Source organism: Sapajus apella, unplaced genomic scaffold (assembly GCF_009761245.1).
Source record: "Sapajus apella isolate SASKATOON/1434 unplaced genomic scaffold, GSC_monkey_1.0 scaffold16, whole genome shotgun sequence".
Classification (NCBI taxonomy): Eukaryota; Metazoa; Chordata; class Mammalia; order Primates; family Cebidae; genus Sapajus; species Sapajus apella.
The window spans coordinates 1,377,497-1,404,250 of record NW_022436956.1 but is presented as its reverse complement, the minus strand read 5'-3'; the positions used below and the strand labels follow the sequence as shown (position 1 = coordinate 1,404,250).

At 56.1% G+C, this 26,754-nt stretch overlaps 1 protein-coding gene and 1 long non-coding RNA gene across 10 annotated transcripts in view; one reads left to right on the top strand and one right to left on the bottom strand.

Annotated features, from left to right (window-relative positions):
• LOC116556016 overlaps positions 1-1,723 on the top strand; it is a 14,779-nt gene extending 13,056 nt beyond the window's left edge. The window contains exon 3 of the long non-coding RNA XR_004270784.1: positions 1,711-1,723. This is a non-coding gene — a long non-coding RNA (uncharacterized LOC116556016). The remainder of the gene's footprint in view (positions 1-1,710) is intronic.
• IGSF9B (immunoglobulin superfamily member 9B) overlaps positions 1-26,754 on the bottom strand; it is a 50,742-nt gene that overhangs the window by 5,894 nt on the left and 18,094 nt on the right. For 4 of the 9 annotated variants that reach the window (XM_032284936.1, XM_032284934.1, XM_032284940.1 and 1 more), the window contains 15 exons: positions 26,480-26,597; positions 25,161-25,302; positions 24,725-24,870; positions 21,986-22,128; positions 21,594-21,734; positions 21,392-21,508; positions 21,010-21,160; positions 19,726-19,849; positions 16,969-17,144; positions 15,770-15,996; positions 14,844-14,928; positions 12,641-12,802; positions 12,250-12,295; positions 9,877-11,532; positions 2,007-2,128 (listed from right to left, as the gene is read on the bottom strand). In XM_032284936.1, the coding sequence (XP_032140827.1) occupies positions 2,007-2,128; positions 9,877-11,532; positions 12,250-12,295; positions 12,641-12,802; positions 14,844-14,928; positions 15,770-15,996; positions 16,969-17,144; positions 19,726-19,849; positions 21,010-21,160; positions 21,392-21,508; positions 21,594-21,734; positions 21,986-22,128; positions 24,725-24,870; positions 25,161-25,302; positions 26,480-26,597 (3,556 nt within the window). The other 5 variants (XM_032284937.1, XM_032284935.1, XR_004270783.1 and 2 more) reach the window with 4 other exon arrangements.

Here is a 26,754-nt window from a genome sequence, read left to right as displayed (position 1 = left end):
AGACAAACTTTCAAGATTTTTAAAATACAGAAATAAAATTTGCAGTTACTGAAAAAACTACAAAGATAAAATAGGGTCAACTAAGGCACTACTCCTGCTCCTTAAAGGGTTAACATTTGAGTTGAGTCTTAAGAGAAGTCTTATGAGCCTTCCACAGATGTGAAGGAAAATTATTCCCACCAGAAGAAACAGTATGTGTGCAAGCCCCAAGTTAAGGGTAAATGTGGCGTGTCCCCGATACAGAAGGGAGGTCACCTCATTTGGAGAAGAGTGAGGCAAGAAAGACAGGTAGGGCATCTAGGAGCTTGAAATCTGTTCTGGTTATGATGGGAAACTTCTGGAAGGTTTTAATAAGAAGCGTGTGTGTGCGTGCTCGTGCACACACCTACACATGTGTCCTCATGACTAAAAGAGAGGATGCTGGTACATGCCCTACGGCTCACTCTGGTGGCTGTGTGTGGAATCTGCGGTGCAAGGTACAAAGCTGCGGCCGCAGCACTAGCTGCAAGGTACTGCGGTCGTCAAGGCGGGACAGACAGTGACTCGGAACACAGAGTTAGCAACAGAGACAACAAAGTGGCCAGATTCAGGATGTGTTGCAAAGGCTGAACTAACAGGCCTTACCTAGTGGACTGGACATAAGATGTGAAGGCAAGGAAGAGTCTGGGATGAAGGGGCCTCACACCCCAGTAGGTACCAGTGCTAGTCACTAAACTGAGGAACAGCTGAGGAGAAGCAGGCCTGGAGAGGCTGACCAATAACTCTACTTTAGACTTCAAGGCATATGAAACACCCAAGCGCATGTCCAACTGGCAACTGGAAATATGAGCCATGACCTCAGGGAAGGGACCTGGGCTAAAGGCAGACATTTGGGAGATGCCGACATAGACCTGGTAACAGGACCACTGCCATCAAAATAAGTGAGAAGGCAGACCTCTGATGTGACTTTTTTTTTTTTTTGCAATAAAGAAATACATAAGTTATATATAAAATATATGTTGATGAGTCATAAATGAGTTAATGGGCTTAAATGGGTTGAAAATGCAGCTTTGAGTTCGAATTTCTAACCCAAGCCCTAAAAACGTCATTTTCTCTTTCTCTACCTCAATACTTCCATCTATAAACTGAAAGGATACTAGCACCAGCCAAAGGCTATCACTGTCTCCCAGAGATTCATGAGGCTTTCAGTTTCTGTATAACACTCTCCCATAGTCCTGTCTATAAAGATGGCTCCTGTACAACAGTTATCAAAGATATGCAAAGAAAGTGTTCAGTATTCTCCCTTGACAGCCTGCCACAACACTCCTAAAACCATTCAGGAAAAGAGGATGTTTGTAACAAATATTAAGGAATTTTCTATTCTTAAAGAGGGCTAAATTCATCTTGCACTCAGAAGCTACCTATCCCTGTTGGATACACATTGGACATACTTCGATAGAGACACCCTCTCTGTGGGGTAAGGAGGCTTCACTCCATCTCACTGAGAAGAGTGTAGCCACCCTGCAGAGGCTGGGCCCAGCCTGCAATGTACCCTGAGCTCCAAGTGGAGTCACATCATGCCTGTGTTCCCTAGAAGGCCTGAAATGGTAGAGGGCAAGGAAGTAAGGAGACAGAGTTACGTGCAGGGTGAACTGCAGAGTGGAAAACTGTATCTGCACTATTTGTGTTGTTTGAAAACACGCTAAAACAATAGGACACATTTTTCTGAAGCTATAGGCACAGAAAAGGTTCTGAAGACACACACCCTGAAAGTGACAGTTCTCCAGGTGAGAGCAAACAAATTGGGAGGGCAATCAGAGATATTCCCCTTATCTCTCTCATTTTGTATATGCAAATTATGTTTGTGTATTGCTTGAAAAACAGTGTTAAAAAGGAAATAAAGAACAAGAGACGCTTGTGGATTCAATTCTAGAAAAAGCCCAAGTTGGGACCCTAAGCCCAATAACCCCCCTGACAACGGCAAGGCGAGGTTGGGGGGTGGGGCGGGCCTCTGCCCATCATTTTACCGGATCGTTTCTTTGACTTCGAAGAGCCCTTGGATGACTTTTTGGGCTTCTTTATCCGTTGGTATTTCAGAGCCTCCAGCCTCTCAGGTGCAGCAGCGTTCCCGGGTGCAGGTGGAAGTGTTCTGGAAAGCATAACCAGAAGAGGCACAGGTCAGCTCCTGGATGTGTGAGGCTTTGGAAGAGGGGCTGGAAGAAAGCCGAGTAGCTGACCCATAGAAGGAAAGAGTCCAGTCCTACAGAGCCCGAGGTGCCCACGATGGCTCCATGACACTCGCCTTTCTATTGCTCCTGGAAAGAAGAAAACCCAGCAGAAAGCTCCAGGGGAATGGCCCACCTCAGATGGGAACCCACCTGCAGAGCAACCAGAAGACCCCAGCAAAGGGAGAGAGGGAGACTTTAATAGTAAGCCCCTTCTCATGTAACCCAAGCTGGGATGCATTCAGTGTCAGAGACACAAGTAGACTCAGCGTCTGGAGTTCCTAGAAATCACCACAATCAAGACCTTTGAACGGAAGGTAAAAGGGCAAATTAGAGCAGGAGGACAAGCAGCCCCCCTCCCAGTGAACCGTCCTCCATCTCCAGAAAAGGGGGCGCTAAGTGAGAAACCCAACCCCCAGTGAGACAGCCTGCAAAAAGCCCAGCCTTGCCAGTTTCTTCTCCTCAGCCGCAAGATTCCCACAGAACAGCGGCAGCTCACAGCAACGAACACCTGTCACACACCAACACTCTCAGAGCAGTGTCTCCTCAACCCTGCGGACTAGGCTCAGCTCTCCTCAGCCATGTAAGAGAACAGGAGGGAGTAGCAGGAGGTGACAGCAGAGCAACCAAATCTGGCAGGCTCCCAGAGCCCTCGCCGTCTGCAACAAGCACGTGGTGAACCTCTGTATTTTAAGATTCGGCAGAGAAACGAGGTCTTCTGTTGGAACAGAAGACCATGTGTACTGGCCTCTCTTCCTCCATCCTGATTGTCAGTTGCCTGGTGGATCAACTGCACAGTTAGGACAGGGTCCACAGTCTGGCCACAGCCCGGGAGCAGCTCAGGTAGGCAAGGGAGCCAAGAGAGCTGAGAGAAGGGGAAGTCTGTGACCTTCGGTGCGTACTGGAGAGAATCTTTAAAGAGTCATAAAAGAAGAAAACCTAGGAGACATGTTCTCAGTACCATTCCTTCTCAAAGTAACCCAGCTGGGAGCCTGAGGAATGAAGGGGAAAGAGAGAGAGATGGGTCACCCTGTCTTCCCATCAGCGCTGGCATTACCATGTGACTAGAGAAGCAGGGGCACTCTGGGGCCATGGCGGATGGACGTGCCTCACTCTTCTTCTCCTGGACCCCACAACTCCACCCCTAGCTCCACTGCAATCAGGTTTTGGAAAATCCTGATTAAAGGAGGTAGGACAGACAATGCTGGGAGGGCAAATGAAGTCCACGAAGGTCAGCAAGCGGTCTGAGGTTAAAAACAAAATTGTTAGAGGGTCCCCCTTCTCCCCAACATCAAATATCTTGGCAGCGAGGCGGGAAGAGGAGACTTACAGACTAATTGCATTTAAACCTCTGGTCTCTGGGGTTTCCTGCATTCACTGGCAATGCAGTGATTCCATCTTCCTTGGGGAATGTCATCATAGTCCTTTAGTCCATAAAGTTTCAAAAGGCTCCCTCAAAGTTCAGGTCAGGGTCAACCTGTTGACTTTCCACATCCCCTGGCAGCAGAGCTAAAAAGGCCACACAGGGTCCCTTAGGTGCACACACAGCCCTCTCGTGAAGAAGTGGCCCAACATGCCCATCTACCCAGAGAGATCCTACAGTGCAGCAGCAGCTGGGAAGGAAGTGGGAAGACAGGCAAAGGAGGCAGTGCCCAGGCGGGAGGGAGCACACCTTCCCGGTGCGGACAGCACATCTTCACCCCTTCTCATCCTCGACTGAGGCTTCTTCATGCTGCCTAGAAGGAAAGTCAATGTGAATCCACCTGTTCAGCCAATCTCCGTCTCCTGGCCAGCCTCTTCAGAAGAACCACACAGCGTGAGCAGCGTGTGGTCAGGGAGGCGCAGGACAGCAAGAACAGTGCTCTCCAATGTCATCCAGGGCGACCGCTGGGGCACGAGAGAAACTGGTAGAGGGTGCCCTGAAAACTGTTAGGAATTCTTTAAGCTGGGTGAAACTTCCAGGGGTGATATGATAGTTAGAATCAACATCTTCTCAGCGTTGTCATGTTTACCATCTAGCATTGATTTACCACTTACCATGGCAGGCACTGTCCTACGTGCTGTACAATAATTGCCTACAATAATCTTGTACAATAATCGCTACAGCAAACCTAAGAGGTAAATACTACAATGCCCCCATTTTGCAGATGGAGACACTGAAGTTTAGCGAGGTAAACAACCTGTCCAATAACCCAGTCACCGTGGGACTCTCAACATTAGGCTCACCTCTCAACTGCCCTTCCAACGTCTTCCCAATGAACACAGATAGAGCAGCTACAAAGAAGAAAGGCATGGCGTCCCCACCACACTGGAGAAATAGATCTGCCTTGCAATGTACTTGAGGCTAGCACTAACGTTCTCTGCTTCAGTGGAACAGCCCCAGTAGGACAGACCAGGGCTGGAGAGGAGCCTGCTTAAGTTATATCTTCAGGCAAAAATTCCCAAACATTAATGATTCAGTGACCAGAAGCAGCCGATTTTCCTTTGAGAAACAGTCAAGTTCCAGCCCTTCCAGGACACCTGCTGTCCACCTGTTTAGCTCTGGGCTCAGCACCCAAGCATGGCCACAGGACAGAAGGCGGCTCTGGACACACCAAGACCCTCGCCCAATGCAGGAGGAAAAAACTAAAGCAAGTGTCTGGCAGAACGAGAGGGAGGAAGCGGGGCAGGCAAAATGAGTCTATTTTTGGCACATGGTACAGAAAAGACGCATAGAACGTGATCTAACAGACTTTACCAACAGCATGTAAAGCACTGTGCAATGGAATCACCTCCCTGTTTTAGGAAGGGTGACCATGTCTGCTGCCAATGCCAGCCCCACCTGGGGCCCTTCAGTCACGGAGCTCTTGGTATCAATGTCTCAGAGAGGAAGCTTGAGTGAAGCAACTCCATTCTCTCCCTGGAATTCAGCTGTCAGGGAAACCTAAGTTTGATCTGTAGATAACCCCATGACACCAGAAGCCAGTCCTGGGCTCTCCAAGGATCTGAGGTCACAGCTCTTTTCCCAGTCAGCCTACACTGTTCTAAGGCATGCAGGAATGCTTTGAACCCTGGGACGCCCCTTCTTCCAGGAAGTCAGGGATTACTGAAAGATGAGGGCCTCAAAGCATCAGCACGCAGGTGTTTTTTGCAGTTCAGAACTACCAACAATTGCCTGGAACTTACTTCTCTCTCTCTCTGTTTTTTTTTTTTTTTTTTTTTTAGACAGGGGTTCTGTTTCCCAGGCTGGAGTGAGTGGTGCAATCTCAGCTCACTGCTGCCTCGACCACCCCAGCTCAGATGATCTTCCCACCTCAGCCCCCAAGTAGCTGGGACTACAGGAATGTGCCACCATCCCCAGCTTTTTTTTTTTTTTTTTTTTTTTTTGTATTTTTTAGTAGAGACAGGGCTTCACTGTTACCCAGGCTGGTCTCAAACTCCTGGGCTCAAGAGACCTGCCCTCCTTGGTTTCCCAAAGTGCTAGAATTACAGGAATGAGCCACCACACCCAGCCAATACTCTTTCTCTTTTCAAAAAATCCATATAAAACCCAAATCATGACCAGGTAGCCCAGGAGGTCTTACTTGCTTAGCTCTCAGCTTACCCAGAAGAGCTGAGGAAAGATGCACCCAGGTCAAAGTGGAGGCAAGCCTTAGGACAGGGAAAGTCAAACGCCCTGCACATTTCTTTAGCTCAGCGCCCAGGAACTGACCATCATGACCCTGTTCAGGTGTCCCCTGGCCAACAGGCCGAAGCAGTGGCTTGACAGGCATTTTCCTCCTCTTCTAATCACCTGAGAGCAAATACCACTTGCCTGATTATACCCTGATGGAGACAGGGGAAAGCCACTCACACATGGGCCATAGTCAGGGAAAGGGTGGGCCCACTGCAAGAGCCTGGAGGCCTGAACCCACCCCGCTGACCACAAGACGGAACCCTTCTGGAGGGCCAGGCTCAGACCGGTGCTCTGCCTCAGAACCCGGCAGAGGCTTGTTTCCAAAGGGGCCCCTTCCTAAGGCTGACCCAGGAAAGGGGCCACTCCATGCTCCAGACCCACCTGCCTCCCTGCGCTGACAGTCAGCCTGAATGGGAAAGGGAGTGGAAGGAGAGGTGAGGACAGGGCATCACTAGGCTCAGATGGGGGCTAAGAATTGGCTCGGCCTCCCCGCAGTCCACAGAAAGGAGAGGTCCACACAATACAACTCCCCATGCTGAGAAGGGAGTTGGGAAGAGGAGGAAAAAGGGAGAGAGAAAAGAGGAAAGGCAGGGAAACAACTACAGGTATGGCCCAAAGGAACAGGAGAGGAACTGAAAGGAAAAGAAACAGCAAGAACGCACGTGGACAAGAGCTGTCACAACTTCTCCAAGCAAGACCGAGAGGGCACACATGCAAAGGTGCAGCATGGAGACAGCATCTGAACAGAGCCTGCGTCTCCCCAGGGCCCAGCAGCCGTACCGGGGAGGCTCCCAGCAGGCAGGAGAGCCCAGCACCGAGGGGCTGACTCAGGATGGGGAGGGTCTCCTTCTCCTAGGCTGGGGATGCTGGCCAGGCCCGGGAGAGAAACGATGGTCCCTCATCGCTGCCCCTGGTTTCTGGGTTTGCCACAGCAGTGAAAGGAGAGCGGGCTTCTCTTGGATCTGGCACAGTGGGGACACTGGGAAAGGAGAGGGTCAATGGAGTTGAGTGAAGGGGCAAGGAAGTAATACATGGGAGTGGAGTCTAGAAATTTCCAGGAGCTGGGGTGACAGCTGGTCTAGGGCTCGCACACCTCCGGGGGCTGTGGAGGAGTCACAGCTGGGACATGGAGGGAGACGGGGGAGGTGGAGGACCAGTGGGTCTCTGGCCGCAGGAGGGCCCCAGAGCAGGTGAGCTCATAAACACTACCTGACAGCCCTCACACTCACCCTGTGCCAGACAGCCTCGCCCGCAATTCCAGGGCCTATGGGCTGCTGACAATTTTACAGCTGCAGACGATAAAAAAATGTCAGGGCAGTCCTCTTTCTAGAGGCCACTCTTAGGACTAAATGAGAATTACATCCCTGGTTAGGAAAATCAGCCTCCCTTGACATCTCTAGGTGGGGAAGGCATGTGTCTCCTTCTCGCCTGGGAAGCCAGAACCACCGGACTGGAGGCTCGCCATCTCCCATGCAGGTGCCTGATGCCTGACTGCGTGTGCCCAGGCGCAGGCTGGGGGGTCCACGGTGATAGGCAGTGCCTTGTTAGGCTACTATGAGAAGGAGCGAGCTTCAGGTGGCCCTGAGCCTCTATGAGGGACTGAAAGTCTCCCTGAATGCCCACATTCCTTTGGCTTCCACCTGGAAGGACACTCAAGGAGAGGTCAACTTCAGGGGCAGAGGGAGGGACACAGTGCTGGTCCCTGGGGGTTTTACTTCTTGCCAGCTCAATGCCTGTCTGCCCAGAGGAAGCCTCCCTTTGGGGAGGTCCTCCTAAGGCCCTTTCCCTACAGTGCGACCGAGGGAGGTTGTTGGCAAGGTTATAACAGGGATCTTGAAAGCAACATGGACCCAAGCACGAGGTCACATTTCAGTCCTGTGACTACCAAGGTTGGGCTGCAGAAGGCAAGGAGCACAGGGGAGCGCATTTCCCTACAAAGCCCTGCAGGACTGCAGGGACCTGACCCTGGAGGACCCCACTGGCAGGTAAGAAGTGGGGTTCACCCCCAACCTTGTGCTCCTCCAACATACCACGAAGATCCCAAGGAGCTGGTGAGGGGCCAGCTGCCCCAGGGGAAGAGATGCTATGCCTGGAGCTGCTGGGAAAATGGGGGTGGGGGGCTCTCCCTGGATACCAGAGGGGCCACAGAGAGGTCCCCAACGGTGCAGAGATGCAAAGCAGATCTCGGGCATTCTGGGCTCCTTTGGGGTGCATGCAGGGCCCCAGGGCTTCTGTGGGAGGCCCTGGGTGTACTGGCAGCAGGCTGGCATGGCGTCGGACTGAGGAGAGCCGCAGGGGGCTCTAGAGAGGCCGGGAATGGGGTGGGGGGCAGAAGCTGCAGCTAGGCGGTGCCGAGCATGGCTCGATGTGGGGAACCCAGAAGCCGTGGGGATCGAGGAGCGGCAGCGGCCACCCCACGGGGCGGTGAGGGGACATGGTTTGGATCCCCTGTCCAGGAAGCAATGGCCCGGCCGAAGCCCCGTCCGCCTGCCCGCCCCCGCCCGCCCAGCCGAGGAGCTCCCTTACCTATTGAGCTGAGGAGAGGCTTGTCTCGACAACACTGCCCAGATAGCTGAGATCAATCAGAAACAAAGCAGTTATCAACACCGGCCGGGGGGCACCGCCCACGCACACCCAGAGGGAAGCAGGGGGGGGCACAGCGGGCACCGGACAGGCGAGGCCGGAGCATGGGGGAGGGAGGAGGAGAGAGACGGAGACCCAGACACGATGGAAGGAAGCAGATGAGCTGAGCGCGCACAAAGCACAGAGACAGGGCTGCCGCGGCACCTCCCGCGCACACAGAGGCGGCGGCTGCGGCTCCTCCACCTCCCTGCGCCCTAAGCCCCGCACCCCTTCACCAGCCCCGGAGCAGCCCACCATGGGGCTGGGGTGGGAGGTGACCTTGTACTTCCAGGTACCAGGGAGGGTGGGGGACGGGGCAGGGGGAGGGCGCTGGGCTCCCTCCTCCTCGACCACCTCCCATCCTGCCTACCACCAGGCCAGCCTCCTCTGGAACTCTCTGCTCCCTCCACAGGCGGCTACATCAAGAAGAGAGACCAAAGGACGGAGCCAGAGAGAGAAAGAGAGAGAAGAGGGCGGGGAACGGGGTATCCAGGGGCACTACAGAGGCGTGGCCGGCTCTTCTGAGCAAGTCGGGTCAACCCAAAGACGATGGAGAGGAAGGAAGATAGGCAGAAAGAAAGACTGAAGGAAGGACGGGCAGGGGAAGGAGGAAGGGAGGGTAGGGGAGAAGGATGAGAGAAGAAGAGGCACAGACAGGCGTCCAGGCTCTGGTACCTGGAATACCAGCTGCTACAGTTTAGAGAGTGCTCTCAGGCCGGCTGATCACGGGAGCTTGTCTGTCTGTCTCTCTGCAGCTTCCTGTGAGGTATACGGGTGGGGATGGGGGACGTGTCCTGCACGCGGTCACAAGGCCTGACACTTTTCTCTGGGCCTCCAGGAGAAGCTGAGGAGGGGGCTGGAGTCCGGCGCTCACTAGGGCTGCTAAGGGTCAGGAGTTTGGGAACAGGAGGCCCCTGGCCTGGTGGTCCGGAGAAGTCAGGCTTTGGGGTCCTGCTTAGCAAGGAGGAGGGGCCAGGGAAGAAAAGGAGGCTAGACACGAGGTGTGTGTTGGCAACCCCCAAGGCCACTGCCCGATGCCAGGACCACAGGGACACGAAGAGCCATCAATCCAAGAGGGACTGGGGCCACCCTTACAAGGCCACTCGCTGTGATCCGCTGCTCCCCGGTAGGTGGTGGGCCCGCTGAGAGCTCAGGGCTTGCTGGAGAAGATGCCTCATGCTCCCGGCAGGACACCTGAGCAGGTGAGCCCGCTCCACCCCAGCGACTGCACCCTGCCAGTGCCGCGGCGGCCAGAACTCCTCTCCCGAGGGATGCTGGTGCAGCATGTCCACACAAGCCCTGTCGCCGGGCGGATGGACGGGGTGGAGGGCAGGGCGAGGCGGGTGGGGAAGGAAGTTGACCAGGTGTGGGTGGCAGAAGAGGCGGCGCACTCACCCTGAAGTAGGTAACGTGGGAGGTGGGGGCTCTGGTCGGAGCAATTCCTCCCCCATCCTTCGAGGGGAAGGCGTCTGTCCAAACACGTCCAAGCTGTCCCCAGGCCCCGCAGGGGCGGGGCCGGGTGGAGGGGAAGGGTAGCCTGTGGCCAGTGTGGTGAAGCCCATGGCGGGACGGTAGCTGGGACTCCCGCTGCGGCTGCTCTGGGAGGGGGAGCCCGTGGACGGCGTGGACTTGCGAGAGAAGCTGACTGCAGCCGGCGGCTGCAGGGTGATCTCTGACATCTCTGCCTGCTGCAGGAGGCCTGGGCGAGGCCGGGCGCGGGCGGCGAGCTCAGGGGAGCCGGTGCGGGAGCTGAGGGGGCTTTGGGTCAGAGGTGAGAGCCTGGAAGGCTGTAGCACCACTTGATGTAAACTGGGCTCGGCGCGCCTGGCCTGCCGGGGGCTGGGCCGGGGCCGGGGCTGGGGCTCATACCACCGGGTGTCCAGGCCAAATGTGCTGGGGCCGCCGTGCGCCCCCGGCTCAGCCGGCTCGGGGTAAGGCAGCACGGGTATGCCCATGCCTTGGCTTGTATGTCGCAGCTGCCCTTGGCTTACCAGAGGTTGCATAGGTCTGTCCTGCCACTTGGCAGCGGGGGGCGCTGGGACAGGGCCCCTGCCAGGCGACTTGCCTGCCCAAGCCTTCGGTGCCTCCAGAGACAGGATGCCCGGGTAGGCCGCGGGCACCTGCAAGGAGGTGGGGGGCAGTCCTCGGGTGAGGCCGGCCTTGGGCTGCAGACTCTCGGGCACATCACAGGGCGGCAGCTGGTGGGGGAACATCATTGCTGGGGTCTCCAGTCCCCCAAAGGGGAATTCTGGCCGGCCCCAGGGCTCAGGGGAGCGCCCTCCTGTAGGCGTCTGAGTCAAGGGCAGCGTGCTGTTAGATGCGTTCTCTCCATTCTCCTCGGGGATGGTGGGGTGGCCAAAGGGCCCCTCGGTTTGCAGGGGTGGGGACGACATGGCGGAGCTGAGGGGGCTGCCCACTTCTGGCACGTAGAATGGGGGTGGCTCCACCTCCCCAGGGCTGCTGCTGCTGAGGTACCCATAATACTGGCCATGGTGGAAGGGCCGTGGGGCAGGGGGCCGGGCCTGGCCTGTGGCCTGGAGCCGACCTTCCAGGCCACCGGGACCCTCCAGCCCGCGGGGCTGGAACCGAGGGCTGTATGCTGGTGGTGGCAGGTAAGACTCCTGGCTGGATGACAGAGGTGTGAGCTGGGACTTCAGGGCGGCCACAGACGTGGGCACCAGGGGGTCCTCGTTCTCCTCGTCCGACTGGCGGAACTCGGGGTACATGTCTGTCTCCTCGGCAAAAGGGAAGCCCTCGATGCGCCTGGTCTTCAGCGAGGGCTCCATCTCGGCAGGGTCCATCACGAAGCGGCCATCAGGGCCCCGGCTGATGAGCTCAATGGGTGTGGTCGCCTCCGCCTCAGCCTCTGCTTTGGCCACACTGTATTTCTTGCTGCTAATGGCCCGCTTGGTCTTCTTGTACAGCGACAGCTCCTTCTCGCGGGTGGGGCTCAGCATCCTCTTGGCTGCGGGCTGGCCCTGGTCATCCGAGGACTCTGACGGCGCCCGGAGCGTGCGGATGCTCTCGGGGCTCACCTTGCCAGAGGACAAGCTGCAGGGAGGAGCGAGAGCCGGGAGGGGATGAGGCGGGGGAGTCTGCTGGCCAGGACTTCCTTTCCCTCTCTTGGCAACCACCCAGCACCCAGGATCCTCATGCTAAAGAAAACTGGCTTTGTATCGTGGTGTGAAATGATTTGGCCAACTCTCCACTGTCTGGATGAGCATCCTTCTTTTTTTTTTTTTTTAAAGACGGGGTCTTGCTACGTTGCCCAGGCTGGTCTTGAACTCCTGGCCTCAAGCAATCCTCCTGACTCAGCCTCCCAAAGCGCCGGGATTACAGGTGTGAGCCGCCGCGCCTGGCCCCCCGTCATCCATCTTTCCAATGAACACCCCCCTCTCCACTTTTGTGCTGGCCTGCCCCTTCTCTGGTGTGCTCTAAGCACACCTCCAGCTTCATTTCCCAGCTGTTCAAGACAAGCAAGCTCACTTTAATATCAACTTAAGCAATACATATTAAGGAGGCAAATCTGCTAGGTGGGAAAACAGTAGAGAAATACATTCCAAGTCTGAAGAGAGACTGATTACCAGCTAATTTGGATCATCTACACTGCCACTCCCTCTACCACTGTGGACAACTTACAATTAACACACAGGCCAGTCAGGAGGAAATGACTTGGAGACACTGAGATGGGGCTGGGCAAAGCAAGCCGTCTACGCACACACCCCCTGCCATGAACAGCACAGTTCTCCCAGGATCAGAGACACTTACGGAGACTCCAGGCTCTTCCTGCAGTGGGTGATGGAGAGCGGAGGGTCTGGAAGGAAAGAGAAGGGGAGAGGCTGCTGAGGCCAAGCCAGCAACCAGGCAGCACACTCATCTGCAGGGGCTGACGGGGCCAGAGCACCGCCACACAGGGAAGGGGCTACTCACGGTGGGCATTTTCGGCCCCTGCCTTCGTGCTAGCTTGGGCCCCAGCAGCCTCTCCCCACCACCCCTGCTTCTTCACCCCACTCTCAAATCAAGTCTCACGGGCAGCTCCACCCACAAGATCTCAATGTCCCTATTTCCAAGGGGGGCCATGCTAAAAATGGTCCATCTCTCTTGATGGGGAGCATTTGAAACCGGGCCAGGAGAGCGAGGGAAGGGGACAGACACCCACCTTTCTTGCGCTTGAGCTTACGCTTGCGCTGCTTGTTGACAAAGCAGGCGGCCAGGGTGCTGAACAGGATGGCAGCTGCCAAGAAGCAGATGGTAGCTACGATTCCCGCCAGCACAGGCCGCGCCAGCCCCTCCTCGGTCAGGTCCGGCTGCGGGAAGATGTCTGCAGGGAGGGTGGGGAGCATTCATGAGCCCATCCTTCCCCGGGTCGTCACCTGCTCCGACCTTCAGTCCCCCAGCGTTTTGCCCTGCCTTTGTAGAACAGATAGTATCAAGGCTAAGGCTCCATGCTGAACTCTAGCACTGAAGAGGTTTGGATGGCTCAGGAAGAAGAGAAGAGAGTCTACAGAAGTCAGTCTCTACGGAGTGTGTAAAGAAGGAAACACCCGTGGGGATAATGACTTCAAGAGTAATCTATACTTAGCTAGGGTGTTACCTTCTGCAAAGTACCTTCATGCACGTTATCCGCACTTCTCATTTAACCCCTTGAGCTAGACAGAGCACACACAGTGCTCTCGTCCTCTGAATGAAAGAGCTCTGATCCACTGAGTGGGAGAGGCCTGCTTATGTGGACATTACCATCAGTGCTCAAACCAGAATGCAGCAGCCTGCTCCCAGTCTGGATTTCCTGCCTCACACCATGCTGTCTCTACAAAAGGAGAGCCAGGTGTGAAGGCAACTTGAGGATAAAATACTACAGCAGGAAGAGGGATTATTACTACAAAATTCAGATCCAAATGTGTTTAACCCCTTCTAGCACAGGCATGCATCTCAGGCACAGAAGGACCCTCGGGCTGGCAGGGATGGCAGAGATGGATCCAAATCTCTCGTTTCACAGCAAAGAGCTGAGCATCCTCCTTTCCTGCCCAAGGCTACAGAGCTCGTTATGAGAGAACCAAGACTAGAACCCAGACTACCATCTTATAGAAAGTTATAGCGGTAAGTGCCACTGCTTAGGTTCAGCAAAGGCAAAATCGATAGATTGTAATGTATTTGGCCAGAATTCATTGCTGCATCGATAGTAATAACGGATAAAAATAATCCAAATTATGCTGATTGTCTGAGTGGAAAATGAATGCAGCAGCCTTTGGAAATGGGGGACTTAATACAGGGAATGCTGAGGCTGCTGCCTCCTCCTTCCCTGGCGTGGGATGGTCTGACGAGGCACGTTTCTTGCCAGGAGCCAGCATAGAGCTACTAAGCACAGAACGGTCTGGGGTGAGTCCACACAACACCCTTCTTCAGCTCCAGCCTTGGCTGCAAGCCCTCATCCCAGTTCCTCCATCTCTGAGTCTTCTCCCCAGAGAGAAGTCAAGAAGGACGCTGGGTTCTTCTACCTATAGGACACAACTGTGTTTTTTTTTAAAAGCCCGTTGGTGCCTAATGCCGAATGTATGAAGCAGAAATCCCACTGCACACCGGCCCCTGCAGCCGTGCTGCTCCAGCACGCCCTCCCACAGTGTGCCCACACCAGCACCTCCCCACACAAGTCCTGCTGCATGGGCTCCTCAGACAAGGTCACCACCACCTGGTCCCAAGGGTCTCTGGGTGAGTGGTGCCCAAGGAAATGATGCCATCACTTGCTTATAGGCAAGAGCCTCTTCCCATACCAAGGATACCCCTTCACTGGGGGGGGGGGGACCCTGCTATGTCTTAGGAACTATATAGCTGGAGAGAAGATGTGTAGAAATGGGACGAGGGCCAAGAAAAAGAAAGATAAATGGAGAAAATGCTAGGGAGTTGGCTTTATTTAGCCTTAAAAATCTAGAGAGAGGAAGGAAAGGAGGAAAACAACACCAAACAATAATTTTCCAAATAAAACCCACATAATTATAAAGAAGTCTATCACACGCATTCAATAAACACTGGCTGACCTGGTGTTTCCTCTGATTCACAGACCCTCCCCCACCAGGAAACTGAAAATGTACAGCGAAGAGCACTTCAGTCAAGTCCTTTCTGACTACCAGAATGAGAAGATTAGTTGAATTTCTTCCTGTGGCTATCTTATAGAAGCATCAGAAACTCAGCTTCTAAGCGTCACGAAATACCACGCATCATGGAAACACGGGTTTGGTGGGCTTAAGAAAGGCTACAAATCGCACAGTTGCAACGACACACCTCCTTAGTTTCCAATCCAGCCTCTCCTCCTGGAGTAGCTATTTCACAAAACAACTTCCATGCAGCTCACCCTCAACCCAAAATACCTGTGCTGGAGACGCCGGCGATGTTGCTGGGCTCGCTGATCAAATCCTGCATGACGGCCAGAACCCGGAACTCGTACCATGTGTCCTACAGCCCCAGGGACAACACCCAGTCAGCCGAGGGGCCTGAGATGACCACTGCCCCCACAAACACTCCTCCTGCACAGAGCCTTGCAAAGGGCAGGGCACCCAAAGCCCAGGAGGACTGCTAAGTATCTGCTAAGTGATGACCGCACTAGCCAACTGCTGTGGTGCAAACACCGTCACGACAGCTGACTTCAAGAAACGAACGTGAGGTTATCAAAAGCGTGGGGAAGAGATGTGCAGTAGGCTCTCCAGGGCCACTGTGAGCTGACTCTAGCAACCACTGTTAATAAACGAGGGTCCAGGAAGGAAGACAGAAGGACAGATGAGATTGTCTGTGTCTTACGAAACCAGCTGCTTCCTCTCCCCAGCTAGATATGGAAGATTAACAGGGCTATTGGAAAAACAGATAATGCACTTTCTTCCAGGGACTCTAAATTATTGGAGGAGGGGTCCTTCCCTGGAGAAACCTAGAAGAGAATTCTTCCAGGAACTTCTCTGCCCACCCCAGGTGAAGCTCTGCAAGGGGCTGGAGTCAGTGCTCTGATGACGCTTGCTGGCCTCACAGCCTGCCCTGCCCAGCTTGTGTCAGTGCTGGGACCCTCAACAGGACACAGGTCCCTGCTGTCCCGGAGCTGGCCCAAAGCCTGTGAAACCTCAGCAGCCATGGTCTGAGTCCAGGCCTTGGTAGTGAATCTGGGAGAATCCAGGACCGGTGGTAAGGAGGTACAGTATGTGGGTGGCCTCACACAGCCAAAGTTGGTCACTCAAAGCTTCCGGTGGCTCTGGAGTCTTGTCACTTCCAGGATTTGGGAAGCAGCACCAAGGAAGAGCAAAGCCCTCACCTGTGACAGATCCTTGGCAAAGAACTCTCCATCAGTGCCCGGGATGGCGTCATCCAGCATCTCCCAGTGCTCCCCAACGCGGAACTCCATGACGTAGCGGTCAATGGGAAAACTGTGGTTGGCAGGCGGAAGCCAGGACAGGAGCACACCCTGCTGAGTCCGATTGGCTATGAGGCACCTCGGTGGGGTGACCAGCACCAGGGGTTCTGGAGTTGTAATAGGGAATGCTGCAGCAAGGGAGGGAGAAGAACCACAGCACATCAGCAAGACCCAGAGTGGCCATCGCACTCCCACGCAGCTGTGCACGCACATCAGGGCCCAGAGGGAAGTGGTGTCTGGGCCCAGTGGCCCAGGACTTCAGGGTTCTGTCTTCAGAGTACTTCTAAAGAATATAATGAGAGAATCATGTACCACAAAAGGGAAGAAAAATGGGAGCTGCAAGGAAGGAGGAATAATTAGATGTCATCAAAGCATCTCCTGCGCTCTTCCAGGGAGCTAGGAATATCTTCTTTCTCAAAGCACAGCAGTCGCTCTCCCCATTCCCTTCTTGGCCAGAGTTTGGGGGTCAATACAAGGCCCCACAGAGGTGCCAAGGACTGGGGATGAGCATCCCAGCCCACTGCCCACCTTGGCAGCAGCTCAGGAGTGGATTCTGGAAACAGGGCTGGAGCCGCGCCACCCACACCACCTGGGAAAAGCCTGTTGACAGCGGCCCTTTCTCTGGCTCCAGAGCAGAGCAAACACAACTGTGGCCAGGCGGGGAGGAGTATGAGGCGGCCTCCAGGAAGGTGGAGCGGCCATGGCCTAGAAGATTCCCTGGTGGGAGGCAGCCGCATGCCTACCACCCAATGGGGCTGGGGTCAAAGGACAGAGCTAGCAGGCGATGCCAAGGAGGGAGAATGCCCAATCTCCCCTGAAAGCCACAGAAGTGGCAAACATGGCCTCACAAGGAAAGAGAAAATTCTAAGTGTCTTTCTTCCAACCAAAAAAGCAACAGGAACTCGGCCAACAGTGCTCTGATGTGGGACCAGCAAACCAAAGAGGCCACGACAAATCCTCACGGGGAGATCGGACGGCACAGCTCTGTGGAGCACTCCACAAGGTGCCCGGCACACAGGAGACCAACTGCTGGCTGCCTGGGCCACCGCCCCCACCACCTCTATGACCCCCACTCCCAACATCCCACCCCAGGCCCTTACCTAAAGTGCTCACAGTGACCACCTCACTGAAGGCGCTGGTTCCCAGCTTGTTCTGGGCCAGGACACTGAACTGGTACGCTGTCTCAGGCTCCAGAGTGTCCACTAGCAGCCAGCTGGGTCCTGGCGGCACTGGTAAGGACAGCCAGTCATGGGGCCCAAACTGTGCCCGCTTCATCCTGGCCAAAAGAGAGAGAGAGGATAGGGGACGAGGGGTGGGGTGGGTTACGCTGGAGAGAAGAGGGTGCATGCAGGGTGCTCAGGGAGAAGGCACTGGTGGGCCTGCCGTTCCCAGGTTCAAGGGCAAGAAGAGGGCATGGCCCAGGGTGGATGACCTGCCCAGCTTTGGCTGTGCCAATCCTCCTGATGCCGGGTCACCAACCACAGCTGGCACCTTCTCTATCGAAGAGGCCTTAAGGTACAAGTCATGCTCAGGACACTGGTCAAGTTAATTACCAGCTGCATTGCGGGAGAATCCCACCCTGGTCACAACCCTAAGAGCGAGCTCTGCCTTGGGAGAGTAAGGACACTGGGGTGTGTGGACGAGCAGCTCAACAGTGGTGGGACGAGGGAAGGAGCCCAGGGGATCTGGCTGTACACACCCCCAGGGACAGCCAAAGTAAGGCCTCGGGTCCCCCACAGGGCTCATTCATCCAATTACCAGCACAACAGGGGATTACAATCAACAGTAATGTATCAGACTTGAGTCATCTGAGATGCCCAAGTTATAAGACCATAATGACCAGGGGTTTCCCCACGGGGTGGGGGGCAGGATCCCTAAGGCCATAAGGGTTGGAAGTCACAATCTCGAAGGTCACACTGTGCATGGAGAGCAGGAAGACAGGGCCGAGGGTTTTCCCTTGTTCCACAGGCCCCCAACTCCCAGCAAAGCCAGCAGGCTATGGATGCAGTGTCGCCATGTCACCACAGGGAGGAGACATGGTCCTGTGGGACAGGCCTGCTCCGGCAGCCCTGAGCTGTAGCCTGGTGGGTGCCCAGGGCTCCCCGCTCACTACCATGCACGCCCAGGAGGGTGAGCTGAGGCAGCGGGAAAGCAGAACAGAACGAAGCCGGTGCCAAACGTCGGAGTCAGTACACGGAGTTAGAGGCAGGCAGAAGGAAAGGAGACCTTCCCAACCTTGGCCCCGCCCTTCCCCGCCCCAGGCAACAAAGCAGCGAGCCAGATGTGGAAAAGCAGTGCAGATGAGCAGCAGCGTGGAGCAGCGCCACGAGCAGCAGGGGAGCCCCAATCTATGTCCAAGCCCCCACTATATGCCCAGACCTCCCACCCAGGCATCTCCAAAGACAGCCTGGCCATGCCAGACCTCCCTCCCTGGCCACCAAGGCACTGAGCAGCGCCAGTCTCCCAGCGGCTACTGGGCAGGCTGGTTAGGGCCCCCACGCTGCTGCGGGAGGAACAAAGTAAGGGCATGGGAGGCGAGCTGCTGCAACTCCCCTCATCTAGGCACAGTTCTCCAGTCCAGAATCAAGACCCCAGGACACTCCACCTGGGAAGCAGCCACTGAACCACCATGACGGGAGACAGGGCAGGTTCCCCTCTCAACTCCCCTCGCTGCTGAGAAGCAGATTAAGGGGTCTCCCCGAACCTCCTGAGCTGCCCCGGGAGACTGCCTTTTCTTCCTCCTCAGGCTCGAGTTGAGCCTGGCTGGAGAGACATGTGCAGGTGAGACAGGCCTAAAAAAGGCACTGAGGGGCTCGCCCTCCTGGCTCAAGGTTGTCACCCCTGGGGCAGGGCAGGTGGCTGCTGTTCCTGGCTCAGGGCAGGAGTGTGGGGAGGAGCAGCCCTGGGTGGGGGGGAATGGGAGGAGTCAGCTAGGCTTCCATCTCCTCCCTTCCTGGGCCCCACTTGGCACATTTTTGAGAGCGCTATCTACTGTAAGGTTTATGCAAAGATTTCAAATCACTGCATCTGGCTAAACTGACAACACAGGAATGAAAACAATGGAGAAATACATGATCCTGGAGAGAGAATTCGGGGGCTGACCCCAGGGCTGGGAAGTGAGCATCACCTCTCCACACCAGTCTCTGTGGCCACTGGGGAAGAGACAGAATAAAAACTAGACTACAGGAGGCGGGGAGGGTGAACACATAAAAACACAGTGGGAAAGAACAAGTAAGACCTGGTATTTGCCGGCACAACGGGGGATTACAATCAACAATAATGTATCATACATTCTTAAATCACTATGAGTAAAACTGGATTGTTGTAAGACAAAGACCAATGTTTGAGGGCTGATACCCCTTTACCCCAATGCAACTATTACGCATCACATGCCTATATCAAAATAGCTCATGTACCCCATACCTATATATAAATGTACTATGTACCTACAAAAATTACAAATACAAAAATACAAAAAAAAAATTTAAGTTCTAAAAACTAGACTCTACACTTCAGGTTGGGCAATTTCACAAAGTCCTTGAAGAGGAGGAGTCTCTTCCAGACTCCAGAGGAATCCAGAGGATGAAGCAGGGCGCAGAACACAGCAGCAGATCAGCAGGGAGAGGGCGCAGAGAAGCCCAGACCACTCAGGCCACAGGGACACGGCCGTGCCCAGAATCCCTTCAGACCCCTCCCGTCACCCACAAGGACCTCGTCACTGTCTCAACCCACCTCACTGTGTGTAGGGCTGGCGGGCCAGGAACTACAGCCTTCTCCTACCTCCCCCCACCCAGGGTGGCCTGCAGGCAGATGGGGGAGGGGAGAAGCAGAGAGCAAAGCATGCCGGGGTGACTCACAGAGGTCCGTACCAAACTGAGAATGTCTGCTCGTAGCCTCCATCATAGCCTGGTTCCCAGGACACGTTGGCAGTTGTCATGGAGACCTGGACCCGGACACTGCCTGGGGCATGGGGGCTGGTGCCTGGAGATCAAGTGGAGACCTCTCAGACTGAAAAGAACTCAGCCACGTGGCTGGGCACCCACCGTCTCACTGTGGGGAACCCGAGAGGCTGAAGCACGTGGTAGCAGAGCACAATACTGCAAGTGAAGGGATGGGGGCGAGGGGAAGCGGTCAGGCGCCGACTCCCCTGACCCTACTGGTTAGTGGGGTTGGAGCAGGAAACCTGTCCCACTGTGCGGTCTAGTCCAACTAGGAGATCACACAGCAACAGGAACGGGTCCAAGGGAAACCAGAGCCCTCCTCGTCCTGGCCCAAATCCTGTGCTGCTCTGGTGAGCACAGAAACACTCCCTCCTAAGGTGTAGGCGTGGCCACAGAATCCCCTCCTGTAAGGTTCTCTGGTCTCATGAGACAGCTCCATTCCACCCCAATGCCAGCGTGTGGCCAGTACAGCACAGCAGTCAGGAGCCTCATCCTGGCTTCAAATCCCGGACCCACCACTTCTTAATGATATAACGCCGGAGAAAGCGTTCGGGCCACACTAACCTCTGCTTGAAGGAACATACACCAGGGAAACCCCAGCTAGCACCTCCCGAGCTGTGCAGGACAAGCTGTGCAGACCACTTGGAACAGAACCTAAAACTGGTGGCAAAGGCTCAAAAAGTGTCGGCTGTGACCACGATTATAGCCGTCGGAACCCAGAAGGACAGGCTGAGGGGACAGGCAAAGGCCCTGGGACACACACCTTGGGCAACTGGAAACGGGAATGCCTGGACACAGAATACCAGTAACCTCCTCCTGCCCGCCTCGGCACACCAGGCCTGGCCTGCAGCTGTCAGCTCTGTGCCCTCATCCAAGATGCTGCACGGCCCCCGTCTCCCTCATTCCATATTCCTGCCCTTCCCCCAGGCCCTTAAACTCGAAGGCTCCACAGTCCCTGCCAGCCACACAGACACCTTTCTCTCAGTTGGACTGCTGTGTACATTAGGCCTGTCCCCAAAAGACCTCCCTGAGGACAGGAGCCACACTGACCTTCCCTGACAGAGCCCACAGGCCAGGGCTGCATGTGCTGGACTCGGGGTTCAGGGCTGGACTTAGGAAGGACCCCCCCAGCATCCAGCACCCCACTCCCAGCCAGCCTGCTCTGGCCCCACCACCCGGCCCAGCCTGCCAGCCACGTACCGATGACAGTGAGGTGGGTGCTGGCAGTGATGCTCGTGACCACGTTGGTGGCGACACATTCCCACTCCCCGTGGTCCTCCTTACTCAGGGCGCGGAACTGCAGGCTCCCACTGGGCAGGGCACTGTGCTTGCTTCTGCTGGGCTTCCCTACCTTGGCCAAACAAGGGGCAGGGAAGAGGGTGGGAATAGAAATAGGGATGAGAAGCCCGAAGCAGGTGGGGAGGATGGGCCTGAGCCCCGCCCCCCGCCCATGCTGCCCCTCCTCCTGAGTGCCTGCTGCTCCTCAGGGTCAGCTCACTGTGGTCAGGGCAGGTCCAGAACAGAGCTGCTTGCTGGGTTCTCACACCTCCCCAAGGCCCCAGGAGCTCCAGGGCCCAGGTACCTTTCTCCACGTGATGATAGGAAAAGGGTCCCCCGAGGCTGCGCAGGGGATGAGCAGCTCCCGGCCGGCCTCCTGCCTGTACTCCCAGCCTGGTAGCACCGTGAAATATGGGGGGTCCTGGGGAGGAACGCACAGGCACCCTCATGAGACCAGGGATCCAGGTGCTCAGCTCATGGAGGCCATCACAGCACCGGGACCTCACCTTCAGGACAAGCCTCGCAGGGGCAGACTGGCCCATGGTCCCCAGGGTGTTGTAAGGCACACAGGTATAAGTGCCAAGAGCCTCCTCTGTGGCCTCCTCAATTCGAATGGAGCCATCCTCCATCAGGGTCCAACCCAGCTTCTGCCAGACACAGACGACAGAGCGGGGAACACTGGTCAGAGACTCCGCATTCCATGCCAGCTCTTCCCAGGCTGGGTCCCGGCTGGGCCAGACAGCACATGGGATGACACAGCAGCTCCAGCCTATGGAAGCAGCTGTTTTCCCAGGGCTTTTGGAAGGGGCCAGGAGTCCTGGCAGAAATCCAGAGCCCAAAAGTGGCATCATGGTACTAGGGGGAGCCCTCCGACCTCCAACATGCATCTCTCTAGCACCTTCTCGACCTGCAGGGGGCGGCCGTCCTTGTTCCACTTGACCACGGTGGCCGGTGGTTCTGCGTCCACGGGGCAGCGGATGTAGCCATGGATCCCCACGGGCACGTAAATTACAGGGGGCATGTTGAGGACACGGGCTGGGTCTGCACACGGGAAGCGCAGGTGGGAGAGCAGACAGACACAGGGAAGCCGGGTGAGAATCCAAGCTGAAGGCCGCCCATGCACCAGCCCAGGTGCTCAGAACTTCCACTCGGAATGTCTGGAGGCACTCAAAGGCCTCCAGACATCCAAGCCTGCTCCACAGCGCCCCTGCCATGCCTCCGCCACGGACCTTACCACTGGGCGAGGACTCTCAATGTCCATTTCCCTCAGTTCCTAGACCCCGAATCTCAAAGCCAACATCTGCCCACACCCTTCCCCAACCGCTCCTCATCCCAGTCTCCCGAGCAACAAGCAGTTCCCCTCTCCACATCCTGAGCCAGGAGGAACACCATCATAAGCTTAAGAGGGGTATGTTTCCTCCTGTTCTGCTAGTTATCCAGCCTTCCTTGGCATCACTTTTCCCCATCTGATTGTGCAGCTGAAATCCAGAATCAGGCCAGGTGCAGTGGCTCACACCTGTAATCTCAACACTTTGGGAGGCCAGGGTGGGAGGGCTGCACAAGGCCAGGAGTTTAAGACCAGCCTGGGCAATGCAGCAAGACTCCAAATCTACCAGAAAAAGATTTTTTCACTTTCTGGGTATGGTGGCACACACTTGTGGTCCCAGCTACTCTGGAAGTTGAAGCAGGAGTTTCACTTGAGCCTAAGAGTTTGAGGCGACAGTGAGCCGCGATGGCACCACCGCACTCCAACTTTGATGACGGAGCAAGATGCTGTCTCTAGGAGGAACAACAAGGACCCCACACCTCTTGTGGTGCAGGCTGCCGCCTCCTCTCAGTGCTCCCCTATTTCCCCTGAGGGCTACAGAGGAGAAGGATCCAGAACTAGGAAGGCAGTGAGAATGAATGAGCTGGTATCTTTTAAGCATTTTGAGCTCTTCAGAGAACAGCATTACATAAATACCAGGCCGAGTTATATATTTAGACATAGCTTCCTACTTTTGCATGGTAGAGTTTTTTTTTTTTCCCTCCAAGGTTTTCAAAGCGTTTATGAATGGGAAATACTCTGAACACTGCTTTTTAGCAGAAATAAAAATCCTTGTCTCACCCACCTGTAAATCTCAACCCCCTGGATTTTCTTTGAAGGCAGGAAGGAGGTAAAAAAGGACAAGGGGGAGTGGGTGGTGACGCTGGCACCGGGGAGACAGGGAAAACCAAAACATGTCTCCAGAAAGACAGATGGCCTCTGGCCTCGAGGAGGGGGCCTTCATCCCGGCCAACTCGTCTTCCAAAGGCCACCTGTTGCCTCCTCCTGCCCCACCATGGCCACCTCCTTGCCAGGTGGCACAGACTGCGTCCAGCGAGGAGAGATGGGGCGCACCTTTGTGTTGGACGGGTCTCTCCTTCCTGCAGTTCTTCCCACCCCAGCACAGCTTGGGCCCATCCTAAGTCACGTACGAATAACTTCTTGACTTGCTTTTTCCCGCTGCAGGTCTGGGGAGCTAGATCTGCTGTCCTGGGCCTCACGGCTCTCTAAAGCTTGGGCCTAGGAATACAGCACACCCAAAGCCCTTTAAGTGGTTGACAGCTGAAGCAGAGAGGCAATGCGCTCCATAGAGAGGAAACGGGAGACTGTGAGGTTAGGGGTCCAATGGGGCTCGGCAGGGTTGGCATGCTCCACCGCCGCGACCAATGGTGGACACGTCCACATCCAACTCTGGGCAGCAGCAGACCAGCTCCACTTCCAGGGCCACCAGCCGTTCTCCATTTGTCCTCAACTCATTCACTGACTCCGGTCTTGTCTCCAGACTGTTCCACTTCTCACCCCTGCCACTCCCTGTCACTGGGTGTGAGCAATCCGCCCACACCAGCCGGCAAATGATGGAGAGTCTGTCGTCTGCAGCAACAACGCCAGCCTTTGTTGCCTGAGTGACAGGGCTGTCCACAAATCAAAAGGAGGACATTGCTCCTCATTACTCATCCTTCTCTGTCTCAGGGCTCAGCTTGCCAGGGGGCCGGAAAGCAACTGGCTGCTCAGTATTAAAGATCAGCAAGCCGAATAGTGGTGCTTCACAGAAGCCCTCGAACGTCTGGGTGAGGAGCAGCTCATTTGTCTGGATCTCCAGCCACCCAAGGAGAGAAGCCCCGGAAGCCAGAAGGAGCAGGCACAGGGGCTGCATGTCATCGCTCCCAACACAGACGCGGTGTGAAAGGCAGGGAGTGAGGCTGGGAGAAACCAATCCCTGCACAGACCTGGGCTATGCTCCATCAGACACCTGAGTAAAGGGCACCAGACAGCGGCGGGTTCTGGGCACAGAGGTGCAGGCAGCTTTCAGCCCGAGGACCACTGTCCAGAAGGAACTGCTCGAAGGGTGTCTTCCTGAGTGCAGCCTGCAATGGGCTGATGAGACGTACTGGCTGAACAGTGACACCGGACCAACGAAGGAGGAGCTGGTCCACCCCGACTGGCCAGGGCCTCGGCCTCCTCTCCAGCCATCCTCCTTCTTCCCTCATTTGTTCCTCCACCCACATTCCCCCAAATGATGCTTAGTCTTTGCTGCCCTCCAGCCTATAGTCTGGCTGACACCAGAACCTTCTGGGAGCCCCACCACCCAGGCCCCCCTGCACCCCTACTCACACTGCACCGTCAGGTACGCTGAGGCAGAGGGGGAGCGCCCCAGGCTGTTGCTGGGCACACAGGTGTACTTCCCCGAGTCCTCCGGCTTCACCCGGAAGATGATAAGGGTCCCGTCGATTAGGATGCGCACCCTCAGCTTCAGGTCGCTGCAAAGCGGCACGGGGACAGGGGGTTGGGCGGGCAGAAAGAGGTCTTGCCACAGACACACAGTCACCATCACTGCCCCAGGTGTGGCAAGGAAACCCCATGCCCCTGGCATTCCCAGGGCCCTTCCATGCAGACCCTGGCCTTGGCATGTGGGACACACGGACCAGATCGCCCGCCTCCCCCAGCTCCCGGAGCCGTGGGCAGCCTGCCATGCAGTTTCTTCTCAGGGGCCCTGACCATGGGGGCCGGGGCAGTGACCACAGTGAGAAAGTCAGAGCACAGTGCTCACTTCTGAAAGTAGACGTTCTCGTCCTGCCAGTACCAGGTGTAGGTGAGGTTGCCCGGATACGCCTCAGCCCGGCAGGTGAGCAGAGCATCCTGGGAGATGTTGACGGTGATGTTCTCAGGAGGGGAGACGATGAAAGGGGGCCCTGGGGAGAGCAGGGAACAAACCCCACCTCACCTGATCAGGGATCGCAGCAGCACCCAGGTCCCCTGGGAGCCCTCAGTGCCCAGGAAGGGGTGCCCTGAACCCTGCGATGGGGGCAGCTGTCATGCAGACGCTTCCGGATGCTATGTGTGCTCCGGCATCCTGTCCACCACCCCTGCCCCTGCACCTGGCTCCCCAGACCACCCCCAGATGGTCACACACACCCCCTTCCTGCCCGCCTTCTCCCAGCAGAGCCCGGGCCAGAGATGCAGCAGGGAGAAAGGCAGCTCTTTTCAAATCTGGAGCAAGGAATAATCCAGTCTCAGGGAGTCAGGGCTATGTGCCGCTCCCCAGCCAGAAATAAAGACGGCAGGTGGGGGTGCAGATGCCTAGGCGTAAGCAGAGGGTGAAAGTCCAGCAGTCCTGGTGCTGGATGTGCAGAGGGGAAAGCTGTGGCCCAGTCTCCCCTGAGAGGGAACAGCTTCCATCCAGGCTCCTGAGGGACCTCTGGCCCTGGCTGCTGCTCGGCACTCAGAGGCAGGAGGAGCATGCAGCTGCCACCAACCCCCCAACCCGAGTTCCTCCAGGACGCAGGGCTGGGGAGGCCGAGCAGGAGGCCGAGCTCAGCACAGGGTGGAAACCCCTCAACCTGGATGCTGCCCTGTCCTGTGCAGTTTCTGGCCCATCTTGTGGAACTCTGGGGCTCCAGGCAGGTCACACTGGCATCTCCCCATGCTGACTGTACAGACCCCAGCTCTGCCAAATGCCCAGGGTTATTTAAATGTCAGGGGCTTGGATTGAGTTTCTATCTTTATTTATTGATGCCATCACTAATGGATAGATGACCCGAGGGAGGTCTCCTCTCCCAGGGAGGTGGAGACGTGGTAGAGATGCTATCTGAACAGAAGGAGAAACCAGAAGCCCATGCAGCAGGGGCCCCTCTGCCACGCCATGTGGTGCCCGGCCACAGCCTGCAGACCCAGCCCTCTCCCAAGCAGCCCACTTGGCAGCTCTGACCCGGACCGCAGGTGGAGTGCAGGAGCCCCACACAGGTCTTCATGGTTGCCTGCACCTCCACCAGCCCCACTGAGACCTGGGAAAATGCCTTCCGTAGCTCAGCCGGACCGGACATCCCTGCAGGAGCCCGGGGGTAAAGAGGTTGAGGAAGTGGCTCCTACCTTGGACAAGCAGGTGGGTCGTGTGGATAGCCTCCCCTTGAATGCTGTACGCTCGACAGGTGTAAGCACCTCTGTCCTCCCGACTGACCGATGTCACTGTCAGGCTGCCGTCACTCACCTAGGGGCCCAAAACAAACAGAGCTCAGCACCCATGCTCACACCCAGCACCGCTACCTTCAAGCAGGGAGATGCGGTCTGAAACAAGGAGATGAACGCAGGGACACACACATCTGGAGGACACAAAGGCCAGGTGTCCCCCTGCCCACCTCCCACCA